At 35.2% G+C, this 22,725-nt stretch overlaps 1 protein-coding gene across 14 annotated transcripts in view; it reads right to left on the reverse strand.

The window, feature by feature from the left end:
• Positions 1–22,725, reverse strand: part of LOC115219128 (protein PFC0760c) — a 328,821-nt gene that overhangs the window by 238,643 nt on the left and 67,453 nt on the right. For 6 of the 14 annotated variants that reach the window (XM_029789209.2, XM_029789208.2, XM_029789212.2 and 3 more), the window contains exons 2-3: positions 16,091–22,042; positions 9,413–10,061 (exon numbers count right to left, since the gene is read on the reverse strand). In XM_029789209.2, coding sequence (XP_029645069.1) covers positions 9,413–10,061; positions 16,091–22,028 — 6,587 coding nt within the window. In that variant the 5' untranslated portion in view covers positions 22,029–22,042. The remainder of the gene's footprint in view (positions 1–9,412; positions 10,062–16,090; positions 22,043–22,725) is intronic. The other 8 variants (XM_036508956.1, XM_036508957.1, XM_036508958.1 and 5 more) reach the window with 8 other exon arrangements.

Here is a 22,725-nt window from a genome sequence, read left to right on the forward strand (position 1 = left end):
TAAGCACAGTTCTGTAATAATGCATATGTGTGTGTGTGTGTGTGTAACATTTGAATTTTCTATTACACATATCAATGAAAATACTACCACCAGGATCTCTACATTGGTGTAGAAATATTTTACATCACATTAGTAATGGCTGAGCAAACGTATCACCTGCATTTATTGAATTTTGTGTTGCTTCATGATTTTGTAATATTTTTATTTATATTACTAGGGGGCCAACTTGGCTGCCCACACCATCAGATCCCTGTGATGTGTGTGTGTGTGTGTGCATGTTCCTTTCTTTATCCTACTTTTCCCAAGCATTTCCTTCCTACTTTTTATTTTAATCCAATATCCCTCTATTGTTCCTTCTCACTCACAATCATTGTGTGTGTGTGTGTGCATGTGTGTGTGTGTGTATTTTTGTGTATACAGGCTTAAATGCATCAATGAACATGTATATGTGTCAGTTATTGTGTGCATGCATAAGCACATAAGCTTGGTTACAAATGTGTACATATGCATTGGGGAAAGTGTGTTCAACCATCCATGAAAATGTATGAGTAAAATATGTTTGTGCCAGTATATCTGGAAAGGTATTCGCATCTTTGGAATACCCCCAAGGTGCCTGGCACCATTATGGTGGTGTTGGTCATATATACTATCAATGCTCTTCTTTATTTTACTTCAATTAGAATATCCCTCAGCAGTTCTAGTTTTTGCAGCAGTAGCTCACATGGGACATCCTTGACAAACCAAGGTTGTTTTCTCTTGAGAAATCAAGGCTTTCTTTTCTCATCTCTTCTGTACATACATGCTTCAAGAGTTCCAGTAAGTGGCCATTTAGTCAAACCACCAAGTAAATGGTGCTGTATATTGAAGTCAACCAGACATTAATTGCTCTGAAAGTTACCAATCAGTAGTGATGGCCAACTGTTTCAAGCTTTTCATAGATCCAAACTGATCAGAGCATCTCTAAAGCAAAGTTCATTATCCATCCTCTCATCATCATCATTATCATTTTCATCATCATCCTTTAATGTCTGTTTTCCATGCTGGCATGGTTTGTACAGTTTGACCAGAGCTGCACCAGATTCCAGTCTCATTTGGTTTGGTTTCTATGGTTGGATGCCTTTCTGAATGCTAACCACTTTCTAGTGTGTCCCGAGTGCTTTAAATGCGGTACCAGCAAAAGCACTTTTATGTGGCACTGGGATGAATGCTTTTTACATGACACTGACACAGGACTCTTGCAAGCCAATTCCTCTTCACTAGGGGATGTGGCCTTAACACTTCTGCTGTGGAGGATGGGATGCATGAGGCAGTGATTAGTGGGAGTAAACATGTCCAGAATTGCACAATTCTGCACTTTCCTGACTTCATTGCTAATGACAAACACCCATCTCTTTGCTTGCACACTGGCCACAATCTTTAACTCTGTATTCAGCAAAGTCATGGGCTGGAAATTATTAATAGTGTATTTCTTCAACAGTTCTACCACTCACTGGCTCACAGGATTAGGAATTCTCTTATTCTACTGCCAGTTGTAATAGATGTCTACCAAAGAGGTTAACAAACAAGTCTGGCATGTATTTGAAGGCTGTAAGATAGGCCATCCAAACCAAGTAATTTATCCCTCATACATTCACTTACTGTTACAGTTGTTGTTATTAGTTTCATACTCTCTGTTGAGAGTTGTGACAGGTTTTTGAAGTTAGCACTGAAGTTCACTACTGTCTCTGCTCTGCCAGTTGCCCAATTGAGCAAAGTAACGACGGTAAATGGTGTCAGGACTGCCTTATATACAAATAAATATGATAAATGCTCATGCAGAGATAAATCAAAATGTCCTTCGATGAATCTCTGTATGAACACAAATCTTGTATATAAATGTACTGTGCACACAAAGGGAGGGCCCTATGTTTACATTCGGCAGATGGCTGATTCATTTAAGAATTATTATTGTAACCATGTTGCCAGCTTTAAGACAATCAATAAGAGGCATTCAACATCTTTGGCAGATTTTGTATGGAGACTGAAGGAGGACAAAACGAAGTACAGAATTAATTGGTCCATAGTAAGATATGCAAAACCATACAATATAATTTCCAGGAGATGCTGTCTCTGCTCCAAGGAATCTCTGTCAGTTCTGTGGACTAACGAGAAGATAATTAATAGAATTTCTGAATGGTTATCAAGATGTCTACATGCATATAAATGTACTTTCACACAATGCAGTGAGAATGAATTTTGAGTAACCGTTAATTTAATTTACTTTAAGGTATGGATGACTTAAATTTACTTTTAAGCTCCCCATTCTTATAAACACCAAAATTAAAAAACAAGACTAAAATAAATACATAACTAGAAAAAATTGCTCAATGACAAAGAAATAAGAGGAAAAAAAAACTAACGTTCATGTTTCTATAAACCTATCCCCTAAACTATAGAAATTTAGAGAAATATAAGCTTCTTATTGCTGTAAAATAAGGAAGCAAGAAAAAAATTATTTAATGTATTCCAATTTTAACCCCCTCTCAACTCTGCTGCATACACATACAGAGAAAATTATGATATATGACTCAAAGAATCAAATTAAAAATGCATAGAGCCGTATTTACTTCTATTTCTGTACCTTACAAAATAGGGAACAAAAAACAAAAAACAAATGTAATATTTCATTCCATATGCTGTGCTTTCTGCTAGATTTTTTTTTAATGAAGACAAAGATGGGTCCCACTTTTTAGTTTTCTGTCAGTGGGCCCATTATACCTTTTCTATTTTCTATTTGAAATTTTAATTAATTCATAATATATGATTATCCTTAGTCTGTTAAGAACATGTTTCAAGAATTTGTGTAAGCTTTTTATTCTTTTTATTGTAATACATCAATATCTTTGTTTTTATTTGGATTCTTTAATTCGAATGTCAAAGAATCTTTGTGTAGAAGATGTCTTTCTGGCAATATCCATGACCTTTCTCAAAAGTAAGCGAAACATAGTATTTTAAACTTGGCATTCATACAAATGAAAACTCCTGATAAGTGAATTGATAATATAGGACATGATGAACAATCTTCTCTCAGGACCTTAAATCTTAAACATCTGTATAAATAAGCATTGCCTCATCCACAACACATTTGATATACTTTTGTTTAGTAAACACAGAAGACAGTAATACTAGGACTAGCTTCTCATAAAGGAACCCACCAACACCACAACTTACAACTAAAGCAATTGATTTGGTTGATCAAACTACTAAATGATTATCATCAAAACTGATGAAGATCTATTAGAATGGCTTCTGTTTCTGAAAGGTAGCTACTTGCATACTGTTTCCACTCAAATACATCCAATACACTTGTCTCCTATACACTCCACCTGTTCCCAATCAAGGTCAACACTAGCAACTATGACCAACATCTTTTTCTGTGAAACAGTAACTTTCTAAAATTTCCTTCTGGTCACACTTTTAGCAGTTGTTTATTTACAGCTGTCCAAGATGAACATCACCTACCTCAATCTTGCTAGGCTGGGTGTAATGGGTGAAGACCCTTTCTCCTGACTAAACAATATATCAAACATAGATATAGCATTAAGGCAAAAATTGGGATCCACTTGAAGTATAAAAATACTGGAACTTTTGAAGCACTACACCAAATCACTAATACACTGTACTATACTTCTACATAATATTATACCATGTCACCCACCCACCACAACAGAATTGAGATCCTAAAACTAAGGTGCCACATAAAAAGTACTGTTGTTGGTTCCACGTAAAAAGCACCCAGTACATTCTGTAGAGTGGTTGACATTAGGAAAGGCATCCAGCTGTAGAAACCAAGTCAAAACAGACTATGAAACCTGGTGTGAACAGTTCCTGTCAAGCAGGTCAACCCATGCCAGCATGGAAAATAGACATTAAATGATGATGATGTCACTAGTTCATTACATTATACACTTATGCAACACAAGTCACTTGTGCACTATACTATAATTACACATGTCACTCCAAATCTACACAACAGTGTTGTGTATTAGTGCTATGAAATAAATACACAACACTCCCAACACACATATTTTATCATTAGCTGCTACACTACATTTTCTTTACCCATTGTTCCCTGTGCAATCTTGAAATTCCTATGAAATCCTATTGATGCACTCACAACTCCCTTTATCCATAAAATTGTATGTTAACAGCAATCTAGCAATCTAGATAGCAATTTCTGTCTGTTTTTTTTTTCAAACTGATTTGTTTTCTTTGAATTCTTTTACATTTTCTACCTTTTTTAAAAAAATTCAGCCTTCTGATGACGTCTTTAGTCTTATACAAGTGTTATTTTCAAGAATTCCTTCACTAGTCTTTAATTGTTACGTTTACTATTCCCATCATAACTACCACCATCCTTTCTCTCTCTTGCTTCTCTCTTTCTCTTCTTTCTTTACAGAAGCAAGTCATTCTACTTACCAGATCTTTCAGTGGAATCCTCAACCATTTAATCATTTCATTCAACTCTATAGAAATAGCAAATGAATCTGTGCTACTCATTCATTCAAATCAGTATTGATCATTCAATAAACTCTGTCTTTACAGAAGAAATAGCTAAATAAACTGTACAATACAATAAGTACTTGTTATTTGCTTTGGCTTTCACATCTTAAATAATAATCTTTATCAGAAACTCAAGTGAAAGAATGTGTTATAGATGTTCTCTTTTCTTATATTTTAATACATATTTTTAACAACTTCCAACCCAACAAGCTAACATGGGAAAGAGAAATCAATAGATTCAGTCAGTATCACCTCATTTCTCTATTTTAACTGCCCTACACAAATCATTTCATTATATTTATTCAATACAAGCCTTTTAAAAAAATTTTTTTCTCAATTTTTCTGGAACTTCCCCACCAACCAGCATCACCACCATGCTTTTGTAATTTTGTTTTCTTTATTAACATTTTCATTCATGGATGCAAAGAAGGAAGTCCTATGCTAAAAAAACAACTACTCCATAATCACATACACTCTACGATCAATTATAATCCTGAGTATAAATAATCAATTATAATCCCAAGTATAAATAATTATGATATTCACACGGTCTGATTGATTGCTTTTCTATGAACTGGTTGAGTATAAACGTCTGTGTGACACACACTCCAACACATGCAGCCACTTCTATCACGTTCCTCTTTCCCCTCCATGTGCCTCACTAGTATTCTTCTCTCACAGAACAAAGAAAAAAAAAAGAAAACATTTTTTTAATCCTAGTGTTGTAATTATTCTTTCACCAATTTTTCTCTTATTCTTCTCTCACTTCTTTTCTCTCCCTGAACTCTAACCTTTTCTTCTTTTTTTTTTTGCTTCCTTTGTTCCTTCCTTCTTTCCATGCAATAGCATCTCATGCCCATACCCTTGCACACATTACCCTCCCACTCTTCACATTCCTCTTACCATTCCCTTTACCTCACACTTGCACCCACTCCCACCACCTCACACACAACATAATTACACACACATCAACATCTCATGCTCCCACTAACCCAAGTCACTATACTTCTACACATGCACTCCACCTCTCTTTCTACACACACACACACACATCCTAAAAAGCTACACAGATCACTCCATCACCTCATGCCCAACTCAAAATGCAGTTACACTCCTATATTTACTTACACACCTACTACTACTCCCTTCATACTCCCCTCCCATAGAACCATATTCCCATCTGACCCTAAACCCTTATCTGGTTTTTCCCGTCCATACTTCTCAACTACATTTTCTCTTTCTTACTCCTCCTGTGTTTTTTTCTGATGAAGGTCTAATGTCCGAAACATTAAGACTCTTTCCCTTCCTTCTTTTAAGCATTAAAATAATACAAGAATTGTTAAAAACTATGTTGACTTCTCACTTTTTGTTCATTACACTTACTGTATATACAGGTACAGGTGTGACTGTATGATAATAAGCTAGCCTCCCAACCACATAATTCCAGGTTCATTCCCACTACTTGGCAACTTGAGCAGACCAAAACCTTGTAAATAGATTTGGTAGATGCAAACTGAAAGAAACCCATTGTGTGTATATATATATATATATATATATATATATATATATATATATATATATATATATATATGTATGTGTCTCTTTGCGCATGTTTTTGTCCCCCACCACTACTTGACACTAGTGCTGGTTTATTTATGTCCCCATAACTTAGAAGTTCAGCAAAAGCAGTCAATAGAATATGTACCAGGTTAGAAAACAGAAAAAATAAGTACTGGAGTCGATTTGTTCAACTAAACCTTTCAAAGCAGTGCCCCATTATGGCTGCAGTCCAATGACTGAATCATGTAAATGATAAAAGGTAGGCGTGGCTGTGTGGTAAGGAGCTTGCTTCCCAACCACATGCTTTCACGTTGAGTCCTCCTCTATGACACCTTGGGAAAGTGTCTTCCACTATAGCCTCTGGCTGACCAAAGCTTTGTGAATGGATTTGGTAGACGGAAACTGAAAGAAGCTCATCCATTAATCCCTACACATTTTTTCTCTCTCCTTTTTTTTCATTCTCTCTCCTACATTCATGTATATGTATGCATACATATGCACATGCATATACACACATACACACACACACAATGATCTTGTAACTCTTGGAAAATCACTCAGTGAAGCATAAAATATGTCTCCATACTTCAAACAACCCTCAGGCTGCCTCACTTCCCATACTGCTGCAGATTCTTCTGGTCCTTTACCTAAAGAATTTCTACCGATTTTGTGAAATTCTATATTCCTCCACTTCCTAATCATAACTGTTCCATGAGCAGTATTTCTATGGAAAAAGCCTTCACCTTTGTCTGTTTTGCAAATAATTCTACATTATCATATTTTTCTAAATTTTTCATGCAAGAGTCCTTTTATTTCACACTCTTTTTCCTCACTGTAGCTCTCCTCCATTATGTGATAATACCTGAGAAGTGATCTTTATTTTCAATAATGAAACAGTGTAACAAATAATACTTCACATATTCTTACAGGTTTTCTATACTAATAAAACTTCCTATTATTTAAATATAATAGAAAGTGATCTTTTGAAATGCTTTTATTTTTGTGTGAATTAGGAAATGGTGGTGAGTGAAAATTTGTAAATAAAATTATAAGCCTTCACTGTATATTGACTATAGAAATAGTTTAATATTAAGGCATATATAAGGTGGTGAGCTGGGAGAATCATTGGCACACCAAGCAAAATGCTCAGTGGATTTTGTCCATTTTTACATTCAGAGTTGAAATTCCACAGAGGTCAACTTTCCTTTCATCCTTTCATGGTCGATAAAATAAGTACCATTTGAGCAATGGGGTCAATGTAATTAGCATATCCTTCCCCTGAAATTGCTGGTCTTGTTCCAAAATTTGAAATCAATATTAGGGCATATAAACGAAATACTGAAGGACAACTTCAGGATGCTGAACCTTTCAGATGAGATGACAAAGGACTGAGATACCTGGCACCTTGCTATACTCAAGAAGACCCATATTCCACAGTGGAAGTGTTAAGGCCACTTCCCCTGGTGAAGAGGATTGGCCTGCAAGAGTCCTGTGCCAGTGTCACATAAAAAGTATTTGTGCCAGTGCCACATAAAAGCACTTGTGCAATACTACTTCAAAAGCACCTAGCACATACAGTAAAGAGGTTGGTGTTAAGAAGGGCATCCAGCCATAGAAACCATGCCAAATCAGACTGGAACCTGGTGCAGCCCTCCAGCTCACCACTTCTGGTCAAACTGTCCAACCTATTCCAGCATAAAAAACAGATGTTAAATGATAATGGTGGTGATGATGATGATGATAAACCACCATAATGGAAAAGGAATGTTTACTTATTTGCACCATCCGACCGTGGCCGTTGCCAGCTTCGTCTGGTCCCCATGCCGGTGGCACGTAAAAAGCACCATCCGATCGTGGCCGTCTGCCAGCGTCATCTGGCACCTGTGCCGATGGCACGTAAAAAGCACCCACTACACTCACGGAGTGGTTGGCATTAGGAAGGGCATCCAGCTGTAGAAACACTGCCAGATCAGACTAGGCCTGGTGCAGCCTTCTGGCTTCCCAGACCCCAGTTGAACCGTCCAACCCATGCCAGCATGGAAAGCGGACATTAAATGCAATTTTAAGGGAAATAATGTTATCAATTAATTTATATAATTTTTATGGATAGGGAAAAGCATTATACACTGAAGCAGAAGATACCCATAGGAAGACTACAAGAAATATAGAAAGAAGTGGTGAAGAAACACAAGGTTTGGAGAAGAATGGCAATGTGATATATTATAGACTCATTCAAAATAGAAAAATAAGGACATTGAAATGGCATAAACGATGAAGTGTTCTTCTCTCAAGGCTAGAACATTAAACTTTCAACTAAGTCCATTAAGCTTTTGACAAAAATGCAATTGGGTATTACCTGTTCACTGTAATGAGTTCAGTGTTATGGATTGCCTACAGTAAAACAAACAAGTGTCCTCATTGCTTACTGTGTTCAGTTTCACTCTCCATGTGGATATATCTTGGAGAAGGGTGGTGTATACTTGGCTGACTTATGTTAAATATAATGTACAATGGTTAAGTTAGCAGTGATGCCCCGGTTACCAAATTCATTAAGTGAATAGCCAAAAATGTGTATAGTTTACATTTGAAGATAGTGAATTAAAATGTAAATAAATTTAACTAATCAGATCTGAATATATTTTCATCTCTATGTATACGTGAGATGGGGTGGGGTAATAGATCTTGCATTATTTTCTGAATGCATTCTACTGGTACTGAAAATTGAGATCAAGGAAGCTTTTGCCCTTTTGCTCAATGTGTGGTTTCTGTCTGCACTGAGCTTGCCTTGGCTATAAGATATTGTATTACTTTCAGTGTGGATTTTACAGGTTTCATCAACTGAAATACCCTGTTGTTGAATTACAGTGAAATGAGAGAGTATTCCACAGATACGTGTAATTATTGAGGTAGAATAAGCATGATAAGGCTGGCTCTTTGAAATATACATACAAACCATTTGATGAGCTTTCAAATAGTTTCTTTCTACCACATTTCATTCGTTAAGTTTGGATTGACTCAAGGCTACAGAAAAAGACACTGACCAAAGTTCATAATACTGTAATTCAACCCAGGACCACATCAGTTTAACAATTTGGCCATTTCTGTATCCATTTTTATCCAGAGACAATATGTGTTAATGGTAAAGGAAAAAAATAGTTTCAATACAAAATAGACAGGCAAACCAAACAATATATAAAAAATAGACAGGCACAAGTAAATCAATAGTTAAAATGCAGTCATTAACTGCAATAATAAAATATTTTTAACCAACAATGAGCCACTTTATAAAATCAAATAACCATTTACTCACTTGACTGGTTTTGTTGGTGCATCCAATTGGGATGGTTGATCTGAAGATTGTTCTACTTCTGGTACTAATGATAGTGATGGTGGTGGTTGCTGTTGTTGTTGCAATTGCTGCTGTTTTTCTGAAAGCTGCTCACCTTCTGGTTGTTGCTGCTGCTGCTGTTGTTTTTGCAAAGGTCTCTCAGCTTCTTGCTGCTGCTGTTGTTTTGGCACTGGACTCTCAACTTCAGGCTGCTGTTGTTGTTGCTGCAAAGGTCTCTCAGCTTCTGGTTGTTGCTGCTGTTGTTTTTGCAAAGGTCTCTCAGCTTCTTGCTGCTGCTGTTCTTCTTGCAATGGACACTCAGCTTCTGGCTGCTGCTGTTGTTGCAGCAAAGGTCTCTCAGTCTTTGGCTTTTGTTGTTGCAAAAGTCTCTCACTTTCTGACTGCTGCTGCTGTTGTTGTTGTTGTTGCTGCTGCATAGTTCTCTCAGCTTCCGACTGCTGCTTCTGTTTAGAGACAGGACTGACCATGCCTTCTGATTTCTGCAAACATTCAACTGACTCAGCAATGTCCTTACCACATATCTCTGAAGACTTAGCCAACTCACTAGACATTTCAGAAAATACCTGTGTGTTTGGCTCCTTTGGAGCAGGGAAACTGTCAGTAATGCCATCTGGAATATATAAACATTCATTAGAGCTACTGATTGACATGACAACATTCTAACATATTAGCTATCAAAAGGTGAATGATATTGTGACATGGGAACATTACAAACAGCAAAGTTTACATGAAGTTATGGTGTAATATTGTAACACTATAACGTAGTATGTACTCGTGGATTTTAATATTTAGTTATAGATGCAATGATATTTGTTTAGTCCCAGGTCAACCTTAATTTCTTTTTCATTGGCTTGGCTTTAAGGGGCTGTACTTATGATTTTTGCAGGCCCTATGAGACTGGGGAGATTAATGCAATTGATATACCTCTTGAACATCTGTAGAGCAATGACTGCAAGAAAAAAATGTGCACAGAGGGAATTCCAAAGAGAGAAGACTGATGTTCTAGGGGAAATGGAAAGTGTCTAGAAGGGAAATATGAGTGTGGAAAAGAAGCAGAATGAGGGAGTCATGAGTGTCTGAGTTGGGGGGCATAATACCAGCCACCAGTAGAACAGGCAGGGTGGATTAGAGTTGGGAGACATTGGTGAATGACTTTATGCTAATCAGTTAAGTAGGGATTTTAGGATGTAGTTTAAGAAGTCTGTGCAAATGTGTAGCAGTAGTACCTCCACCCAAGATGTGGGAACAGTACACTGTTGTGTGTCTCACTTGGGGTTCATAGAGTTAATAGTGTTGGGAGTTGAATTCTATTCTAGCTCTAAAGATGAAGGCTAATCATCATGAGGTAGTTTTGGCTAAGTTGAGGATGTGCACCATAAAAACCCATGTAATTTATGTACTTTTTTCACAAAAACAAAAATAAACTTTAGAACACCTCTCTTGTTCAATAATCACTGAGTTAAACTTGCAAAGCTGTTTATTTTCTCTTTTCAATATTTAATGTTTATTTTAGCAGGTTACCAATCTATCAGTTTGGTTTCCCGGTTAAAATGGTAATGACAAATTTATAAGTTTGCTCGACATTTTATAAGTGTGAAAGGGATTAAAATTTCAATATTCTGTATCAAAGGTTCCAACAAGAATAGGCAGAAAATCAGAGATTGAGACAAGAAGATACTTTTGACCAATCAGAATTCTGTTTACATAATCAGTTTGATCCTCTGTCGGTTGAGTAAAGTGTCATCCAAGCTAATATTTATTATTAATTAAACTTATTTTGCAACACTTGTGCGTATTTATCAGCTTTGTTTTTGTTGATAAAAATTATCAACAACTTTTCCTGTGATCGGAATTTGAGAAGACATACAGAAGTATGCTAAAGATTGGACGTAATCTTTTGTGGGCAAGAAATGTAACATAAAGCTTATTAAAAACAATACAAAAACTTTGTAATTTAATAGCTTTCAATGTGATAGCTGTCAAACAGAAATTATTTTTATTTAATGAAAATTTAATAAAATCTAATCATAAGTAAGTGAAATTATGCTAAATACAACTAAATTGAAAACCTTTTTCCCCTGGCCATATTGGCAATTCTGAAAACTTTTGGGTGCGAATTTTACACGAGCTGAAGCTTTTTTTAACAATTTTTATCCTGAAAATCACCTGCATAAATTACACAGGTGTGCAAATTACATGGATTTTTATGGTATTCACCAGGAGAAATCCAGTGATGCTAAAGCCTAACATTTATAGCAACCTAGGCTGTTCTAAGTGCACACTGTTCATATCTATGGTGTGGGTATGATGTTCTCATAACATGTTTGTTATTGTGTATCAGTATTGTTGAAGGAAACACTGAAAGATGTTTTAGTAGACTCTGTTTTGAAGTCAATGCAGATTGGCCACGAAATGTCTATGTTGCAAGTGGATGATACTTGGGTGCAGAAGGTTAAATAGAATGAAAGGTGGTACCATCTGCATAGAAGTGAGCATTGTTCAAAGTGATGACAAACAAGTCATTGATGTATTAGAACAGTGATTCCCAGTATGGGGGCTTGTGCTTCACTGGTAGGGCCTGGGAAAATTGTAGTGGGGTGTGGGATCTAATTTTTTTTTTTTAGAGGGACATGGAATTGTGAAAATTTCTTTTTCCTAGTAAATGCACAACACCTATACTCAGCTAGTCAAGCCAATCCTTCCAGCCAAGCATACTGTGCAAAGAATGTTTGCTGCAGTGTAGCACAATTCAAAAGTGATAAAATATTAAAAATAAACTTGTCTTTTTTTCAACCACTGGTGGGGCATATTTTTTTCTGGAAAGTTATAGTGGGGCCTGGGGGAAAATAGGTTGGGAAATATAGTATCAGAAGAAGAAATCTTGTTGCTGATCTTGAAGTAAGAGAGATGAGTGGCAAAGTAAGCACAATCTATTTATGTGTAAACACCACTTTTCAGAATGAAATTTGACTGCTGAATGAAATATGGACAAGACTAGGGATAAGGGTTGAGAAATTTGTGCCTTAAAGAGGAACAGGGCATGTGGTTTGCATGTAAGTGAGAGGTGATGTGTGGAGTCCAGGTTGGATTGGAGCAATTATAACTTGTACGAGTTATTTTAGCCATCTAAAAAAAAATGCATGCAAAAATTTTTAAAGGTTAAGAAATAAATGAATAGTGAACTTTAACAATTTATTATTAAATGGTTGAACTAGTTCTTTCATAATATAATTGCTTCAGCTTCAATAGACTGTCACAAAAATCCAATAACTTGCTAGACAAGAACAACTCTGAAATTATCAGTCATTGATTAAAGCTACAGAAAACAGAATCAATTGCTGGCTACTTGGATTTCTGAAATCCAGAAAAGGTTAGCTTACTGTTAACAGCATTAAGCAGAGCTGTATGTCACTTATTTATAGCTAGCTAGACCAAATTAACAAGAGTGCAATGACTTGGTCATAGCAATTGTGCTCTTGATAGTTTGGTCCATCTAACTGCATCTTGTAATGCAACCCACCACACTATCAGCTAAGTTATTGTTGAGCTCCAGGTAAGGCCTGAACAATCATACCTGTGATCAACTGGATATATTCCATCTCTCTCTCTATTTTTTTTAATGCAGTGGATTACATGATCCAAAGTGTCATTCTATTTTAAGCTTGTAGAATGTAATTTGAGTTAGATTTGGTAGCTATTTGTAGCAGGCTAAACACTCATGGACAGCATCCCTAGTTATCTCTTCTTAGTGATCTACAACAGCAGTATTTATCATAATTCATGATGTAAAATATTTTAAGGTTGTAACATCAGAACATTAAGATATCGTTTAAATGTAACACTGTAACATGTCAGGGAATTGAAGTTCCATAATTTAGCTGTTAGTGGAAGACGAAACAAAATGTCTATTTTTTTCTTTTACCTAATGTTAAGAACTTTGAGACAAGAGAGCTTCAATGTAGTCATAAAAACTGCTAGAAGTAGTAACCAAATTTCTTTCATATCATGCCCTATCATTAAAAAAAAAAAGGAAGAACACACTGGATAGTGATGCAGTTTTAGATAAACTAGTCTTTTTTTTTTTTTTACTTGTTTCAGTCATTTGACTGCGGCCATGCTGGAGCACCGCATTTAGTCGAGCAAATCGATCCTGGGACTTATTCTTTGTAAGCCCAGTACTTATTCTATCGGTCTCTTTTTGCTGAACTGCTAAGTGACGGGGACGTAAACACACCAGCATCGGTTGTCAAGCAATGTTAGGGGAACAAACACAGACACACAAATACACACACATACATATATACGACAGGCTTCTTTCAGTTTCTGTCTACCAAATCCACTCACAAGGCATTGGTCGGGCCGGGGGCTATAGCAGAAGACACCTGCCCAAGATGCCACGCAGTGGGACTGAACCCGGAACCATGTGGTTGGTTAGCAAGCTACTTACCACACAACCACTCCTGCGTCTGAATAAAAAACAAAAAAATATGTGATGGGATACTTATATCTGAAGGCCTTTGATCATGGATTTGCTAATTTGGGGCTAATTAACAACAACTTTGAAAAGAAAAATCCCATATATTACACTGGAGGAAATAAACAGAATTGTAGAAAAGAAAATTAAAACAATATATTTATGTCTGACTCAAGTTATATATGTTAGTGTGTTTATTGCTTATATACTTCCTATACACTTCCTGGTACCATCTAATAATTGCTTCAAATTTTAGCAGGCTATAATTTTTAGGGAAAAGAGGTTAGTCAATTAAATCAACCCCAGTACCTGACTGTTACTGTTTGTTTTTTTTAATGTATGAAAGGCATAATTCACCTCAGTGATATTTGAACTCAGAATGTAAGGCCAGAAGAAATGTTGTTAAGTATTTTATATGATGCAGTTCACCACCTTCGTACTATCTAATGATGGAAGTGGAACAAATAACCATTCGGCAGAATTCATGATCAGATTGCGAATCTAGAACTTGTGGTACCAAAAAGTATATAGCTTACCAACTCACTTGAATTCTTTTAAATTTGCACAAACTTGGATAAAATAACAAATTTTAAGAAAGTAACAAAAGTAACACAATGATAGAAAATACAAAAGAATAAAAGTGCAGCATGCAAAAAGGCAAAGTGTGCTAAGTATTTCAGATTGCAGATTTCCCCTGTTTTTGTACAATTTTATATTTACTATCCTGTTTCCACTTGATACTTATAACATCCCCTCTTACCTATAAAATCAAATCACTAGTCATATCCACCTGTCTATATATTTTTTCTTTCATCAACATACTGCCATTTGAAGTCCATTTAGAAGCTACTATCCACCATTATTTGATTTACTCTTTTATAAAGAGGACATCTTAGGATTACTTTGCATGGAATTTGAAGTAAAATTATAATAGTCAAGTTAACTATCGTATGTATATATATATATAAAACACATATATTCTTAAAAATTTTGTTTTAGATCGCTAATTTTTTTAATGGCTGACTGTAAGGTTGCACCTTTCTCTAAGTGAAAAACTACCCAAGAAATTTCTAAAAGTCTGTTGAACTACTTCAAGCTAAAAAACAAAAAAACAAACAAAAACCCCCAGATATAGTTAAGCTAATAAATATTTGACTCCATCATAAAAATAATGCTATCAAAAGGCCCATATTTTGATATTACTAGACCGATTTCCCTGATTCATCATTATCCTATTTTTCCTTCTAGTGTAGTGTATCTAAAACTATATTATCCAATACATCATTTTTTATGATAGTTGGATGTGATTTAAAGGCGTATTTGCTGATATTTCTAGCTGGCCAAGTGGTCATATATACAAGCTTCTTCATTTCCTAACACAGTTCAGTTTTTGTTTATTTTGTACTAATAAGTAATTTGAGTGTAATGTAATGATGATCCTACATTTTTAAAGTAATTATCAAACTAATCAAAAGGAAATTATCTTTCCCTTCTTTTACTCTAGATTGCCATTTGTATGGATCTAGCTTGAAGCAACTGATTTATCATTATTTATGAGTAGAATCCAGAACTAGAGAACTATTTTTTAAAAAATTTCATTTAAATCATTTTAAAATGTCTTATTTTGTTTGAAATTTAAAACTGCCTATATTGGATCTTTTTTTTCTTTTACTATTTGTCCCTTGTAGCATCATAACCATAATTACCAGCACCTTCACCACTAATCCACTCAGACTAAAACATTTCCATGCTTATATTAGTGAAAATTCAATTTCATTAATGAAATCATTTAAAGAAACCAAACTTACAAACATCTAGTATAATTCCAGGTAAATACCAAGGCCAGGAGTTAAACAATAAGGAAGTCAATACTGCAACTGTTTCTAGTAAAAACCAACACCAGTGGTCAGATTTAGAAATGGTCAGATGAAATGGAAAGTCAAGCTTACTGATAAACTCAGTGATGCACCAACAGAAGCAGAGGTCAAACCAGGGAGAAGCCAAACTTGCAGGCAATATGCCACACACCAAAATCAGAATAAGATGGATGAAGTTGAATGCAAATGAATGAATATCATATGGCAACTGAATGGCAATGAATGAACAGAATCTGATGGTTAAAGCAAAAGAATTATTCAAAGCAGTCATTCTTAAGCTATACTAACCATCAGGGAGAAGAAACACCTTCTCTGTTGTACCATCATCAACAGATTGATTGGCTGTCTTCATAGAGGTGAGCTTAGTGCTGGGCTCAGTCTCTTCAGTGGGGGTCTTGCCATGAAGCATATTGTGTTCGTCCCTGCATTCAACCCTGTCTGAGTCCTGGGATGGTGACTGTGATGACTCACTTCCTGGAAATCCACTGACGCTGTCATCGGATGTGGAAGTCCTAGTAAATGAAGGACTACTATCTTCCACATTGATGCTGTCTAAAGGAATTCTGGGGGCAGGTTTGAAAGAGTCTATGCTTTGCTTCTGCTTTTCCTTTGCTGTGCTTTTTCCTGTGCTATGTGGACGTTGAAGTGGAGCACTATTAAGGACAGGAGGACAGACTGCAGAAGGGCCAAGTATTGCACTAACTAAACGTTGTGATCCAATAATTAATGATGCAAAAACAGATTCACTGTCATCATTGAAATAACCTTCAAGAGCAGATGGATCTTTGTTAATCAGGTTAGAAGAATCATTATCAGCTTTCTCTACAAAGTCTAGCATTTTATTCTTAGCAGAACTAGCTAATTCATTAGACTGAGGTTTTTCAAGCTGTTTAGGAAGCTTAAATTCTTGATTAATATCTGAAAGAGGATGATTTAAATCTTCAATTGGCACTAATTTTTCATTTGTTTCACCTAAACTTTGAGATTCTTTTTGATACTTTGTATCTTTCTCAGAGGGACATTGAACAGCTGGAATTTGACAAGGACTTTGGTCTGTTTTACTGGTTTCATTTTCACCATGAGGCAAATGAAATGCACTTTCTGAAGTATCAAAGCCAACCGATGGCTTCTGATTTTCAGAATTTTCTGTCATTACTTTTTCTAACAAAGATTCTCCAGTAGCCGCTTGATCTGGTTTTCCCAGGGTTTCCGACAACTTTTCAACTATATCTGAAGAGATACTATCACTAGATTTGTTAACATTGTTAAAATTTTCTACACCAAATGTGTCATTTAAAGATGCTAAAGCACTACTTTTATTAGTTAGGTTTTCAAAGTTGGCAGAAAGAACTTCTTTAGTGTTATCAAAAGTTTCAAACTCCTCATCAGAATCAAAAGGAGATTTATTCTTTAAAGTGACATCATCATCAGTCTCTATTACATTGTCAAAGTTATTTAAATCGTCAACTTCGACACTCCCACCTAACCCTGTATTTTCGTTTACATATTCAGGTGACTGTTCATTAGGCTTGAGTTCTTTATTTTCAGCTACTGAAAAATCTTCAGTAGTAGGGATGTCATTATTCTGTAACAACTCATCATTTTGAGAAACTTCTTCAAGATTTAAATCATGAAAAGGTTCTTTAAAAGCACTTTTATTACATTTTCTGTCATCTCTTACAGTATTTGAAATATTGGCACCAGATGATAGAACATCATCATTCAGCTCATTAGTTAAAGAGTCAGTCTCATTTTCTTCAGTTTGTGCATCAACTAAGGAATCAGTGCTTGTTGATATTTTCTGAGTCTTCTCTGAATAATCTTTCTCAACTTGAGATTTTAAAAGTATGTTATCATTTATAGCTAAAGGATCTCTATCATCTTTAATATCTTCATCAAAATTAGAATAGGCCCTGTCATTGACCTGCATTTCAACTGGAGATTCCAGAAGAGTATCTTTATTTTCAACTAAGGGCTCTTTATCATTTGTAAGATCTTCAGTCAAATTACTAGGGTCACTGTTTGCCAAATTTTTATCAATTTGAGATTCCAAGAGGGTACATCTATCACCTTCAACTAAGTGCTTTTTATCAAATGTAAGATCATCAGTTAAATTACTAGGGTCACTATCTGCCAAATTTTCATCGATTTGTGCTTCCAAAAGGGTACTTTTATCACCTTCAACTAAGGGTTTTTTATCAAATGTAAGATCTTCATTTAAATTACTAGGGTCATTGTTTGCCAAATTTTCATCAATTTGAGATTCCAAAAGGGTACTTTTATCACCTTCAACTAAGGGTGTTTTATCAAATGCAAGATCATTTAGATTATTAGGGTCACTGTTTGCCAAATTTTCATCAATTTGAGATTCCAAAAGGGTACCTTTATCACCTTCAACTAAGGGTTCTTCCTCATCTGTAATATCTCCAATAAAATCATTTGGGCCACTATCTGCCAAATTTTCATCAATTTGAGATTCCAAAAGAGTACCTTTATCACCTTCAACTAAGGGTTCTTCCTCATCTGTAATATCTCCAATAAAATCATTTGGGCCACTATCTGCCAAATTTTCATCAATTTGAGATTCCAAAATGGTACTTTTATCACCTTCAACTAAGGGTTCTTCATCACCTGTAATATCTTCGGTCAAATTATTAGGGGCACTATCTACCAAATTTTCATTAATTTGAGATCCCAAAATGGTATCTTTACCACCTGTAATACCATCAGTCAAATTACTAGGAGCACTATCGGCCAAATTTTCATTAATCTGAGATTCCGAAAGGATATTTTTATCACTTTCAACTAAGGGTTCTTTATTACTTATAAGATCATCAGTCAAATTACTAGGGACACTGCTTGCCAAATTTTCATCAATTTGAGATTCCAAAAGAGTACCTTTATCACCTTCAATTAAGGGTTCTTTATCAACTGTAAGATCATCAGTTAAATTATTGGGGACACTGTTTGCCAAATTTTCATTAATTTGTGCTTCCAAAAGGGTACCTTTATCACCTTCAACTAAGGGTTCTTCATCACCAGTAATGTCTTCAGTAAAATTACTAGGGTCACTTTTTGGCAAATTTTCATCAATTTGAGATTCCAAAAGGGTACTTTTATCATCTTCAATTAAAGGTTCTTTATCAACTGTAAGATCACCAGATAGATTATTAGCGACACTGTTTGCCAAATTTGCATTAATTAGAGATTCCAAAAGGGTGTCTTCATCACCTTTAACTAAGGGATGTTTATCACCAATAATATCCTCACTAAAATTACTAGTGGCACTGTTTACCAAGCTTTCATCAATTTGAGATTTATCACCATTATCATCTCCAACTAAGGGTTCTTTAAAACCACCAACTAAGGATTCTTCATCACCTGTAATATCTTGAGTCAAATCACTAGGGGCACGGTTTGCTAAATTTTTATCAATCTGAGATTCCAAAAGAATGTCTTTATCACCTTTAATTAAGGGTTCTTTATCACTTTCAACTAAGAGTTCTTGTTTATCACCCGTAATATCTTCAATCAAATTATCAGGGTTACTGTTTGCCAAATTTTCATCAATCTGAGATTCTAAAAGAGAACCTCCATTACAAGCAATTGAAGGTTCTTCAGTTGATTCTCTGAGTTCATTTGAATTCATTTGACTTCCTGAAATGACACTCTTATTAGTAGCAACTAAGGAGTTTTCAGCATCTGCATTATTTTCTGTACATTTAAGAACATTTTCGGTCAATTGTTTGTCAATTTGAGACCCTAAAATATTATCTTCTGTTAGTTGCAATTTATCAGAGATATATTCACTAAAATTACTTTGTTCATGTTTTTCTGATTCAATATCTTCCACTTCATTTTCCTTGGAAGCTGCACTAGAGCAATTCCCACTGTTCTTTAAAGTAGTCAAGTTATCCTTAACTTCAACATCTGCAAACTCATCATACTCATCATTCAATCTGCTCTGATCACCCTGTGTGCTAGAATAAATATTTTCCACATTATCTTTTCCCATTAAATTTGTGTTGTTACTATGGCCATTTAAATTTATTTTAGGGTCTGTTTTCTCAGACTCACTCATTTTCAAAGCTAAATCTATATCTTTATAATCTCTATCAGTACTTAGCTCTTTTCTATTAGTATCTATTGACAGACCATTTAATTCTTCAAGAATTTTAGAATTTAAATCATTGTCTTCTAAGCTAAATTCAGGAATATTCCCAGTATCGTAATCTAGAGGGGGATTTTCCTTTGTAGCTCCCAAATTTTCCTTTTCTGAAACAGTGCCCTGACCATCTTTTAATTTATCTTCTAAAGCTAGATCAGTGTCTTTTATGCTTGTTTCTGTATATAATTCTTTGGTAACATTTTTGTCTGATTCTTCCTTGACTGCCAAGGAAATACGACCATTCCCAAAATCATTGTCAGAATGAAGTTTCTCACCATTTTCAGAAGAATAAGTATTGCCTTTTATAATCATTGCTTCAGCTTGGAGATCTTCATCGAAACAAGTTTCATCCTTTGGGGAAGTTGCCAAATTTGTGAGGTCACAGTTGTCACTAGGGCTGAGAGGTAAAGAATCCATACCTTCTTCACTTCTTAAATCATCCCCTTTACCAAGATCTTCATAGCATGATGTCACAATACTTTCCCCAATACCACTGTCTTCACATAAATTTGGACTTGAAGTTATTGAATCAGATGTCATTTCATTTTCTAGCTTTTCAAACTTTCCAAGCATAAGTAACTCTTTGTCCTTTTGTGTGGACAATTCTTCATTATCATCAAGGATCTTATGACTGTCATCTTTATTGATACATAAAGATGCATCATAAGGTTCCATATGCTTATCTTCCATGTCTATTCCAGATTCAGAAAGTGATAATTTATTCAAATTAATGTCTTTTGATGAGGAATCAATGACATTTGGTAAATTATTTCCATTCTCTTTAGAGTTCTTGTCCATTTCAATTGAATCCAACATGGCATCAGGATCATCAATTTCACATTGTTCTGGATGATCGATATTCTTAGAAACATTTAAGTTTTCACTATTCTTTGCCTCCAAATTTTCTTTGTAATCAAACTTCTTTTCAGGCAATTCATCATCAAATTGCATGAGTTCATCTTCATTGGATAAAGCATCTGTAAATTCAAGATCCTCATCATCTTCATCATCATCATCATCATCATCATTTCTCATCACCACATTGGAAACATCTAAAACTTCACTGGCATTAAGGCCAGTATGTTTAATATTGTCTTCTGACATCTTTGAATAACTGGTATCTGTAGGAAATTCTGATTCACGCTTTAAGCCAACTTCTTCCAAACTACTTGAACAGTTATCAAAATTTTTCATATCTACCTCATTTTCCTGAAAATCATTTTCAAAAATTGCATTAGAAAACTCATTGGAATTATCAACCATTTCATCAGTGATAAACTCTTTCTGGTTGTTCAAGTCATCTGGCATCAAGTTCTGACCTTCATTTTCAAAGAAATCATCACTAACTGCTGTATTACCATTTTTCTCCACATTAGAAACATCTAAAACTTCACTGGCATTTAGGCCAGCATGTTTAATATTGTCTTCTGGCATCTTTGAATAACTTGTATCTGTAGAAAACTCTGACTCATGCTTTAAGCCAACTTCTTCCAAACCACTTGAACAGTTATCGAAATTTTTCATATCTACTTCACTGTCTTGAAGATCATTATCAACTATTGAATGAGAAAACTCATTGGAATTATCCACCATTTTATCAGTGATAAACTCTTTCTGGTTGTTCAAGTCATCTTTCTGGTTGCTCAAGTCATCTTTCGGCTCTTCTTCATTTTCATAGAACTCACTCACTGCTGTATTACCATTTTCTTCAATATTTCGGTCATTAGATTGATTGGGAGAATAGCCAAGATTATTAGTCTTTGATAGAAATGGATCAGAATTATCCATTAAATCTTGTTTGTTAAACTTAGGTGCAAGTGGTGGAGAACAGGCAATTTTAGTTTTTGTTTCAAAGGGGTTTATATTTAGGTTACCATCTGAGTTGGGAGGAGAGCCTCCTAGTTTGTCTCGAGAAACAAATGGGTTCATCTCGTCCAAAAAGTCCAAATTATATTGCCCTCTTGGTAAAATAGGAGAATCATTCTCTTCAGGTGGTTTTGGTTTCTTCACAACTTTTTTCTTTTTCTTAGTTTGTTGAATAGACTTCTTGGAAATCATTTTATATTTTCTGTCTGTAAAAAGAAAAAAACAAAAAAATGTTGAGATTATATTTCAAAAATATGTTTGAAAATAGAAATTACTGCAAATAGGTGGGGGGGGGGGGGTGTAAAGTGTGTGTGCAAAAAGTTATCTACTCTTTTTCTGTAACTTGTACTAATGTTACTACATAAAAAGCACACAATGGATGTATCTTTTACTGATCATTAGACTGTGGCCATACTGGGGCACCACTTTGAAGAATTTTAGTCAAATGAATCAACCCCAGTATCTTTCTTTTTTTTTTTAAAGCCTGGTACTTATTCTATTGTTGTCTTTTGCCAGATCACTTAATTATAGGGATATAAACACACCAACAACAGTTGTCAAGCAGAGGTGGGGTACAAACACAAACACACACACTCAACAGGCTTCTTTTACTTTCCATCAACTAAACCCATTCACAAAGCTTCGGTTGACCTGAGGCTATAGTAGAAGACACTTGAGGTACTATGCAGTGGAACTGAACCTGGAACCAAGTGATTGGGAAGTAAACTTCATACCACACAGCCATGCCTGTGCATATGTTTCTGACTGAGATGTAATATTCTGTGAATAATGAATCCAGAAAACTGAGTGAGTTTCAAGAGCTAAAAAGAGCTCTACCAATTTCATTCAATCTCTTGCAATGCATCTATTTCACACCTGATCCTGACTC

This window comes from Octopus sinensis, linkage group LG14, assembly GCF_006345805.1.
Source record: "Octopus sinensis linkage group LG14, ASM634580v1, whole genome shotgun sequence".
Lineage (NCBI taxonomy): Eukaryota > Metazoa > Mollusca > Cephalopoda > Octopoda > Octopodidae > Octopus > Octopus sinensis.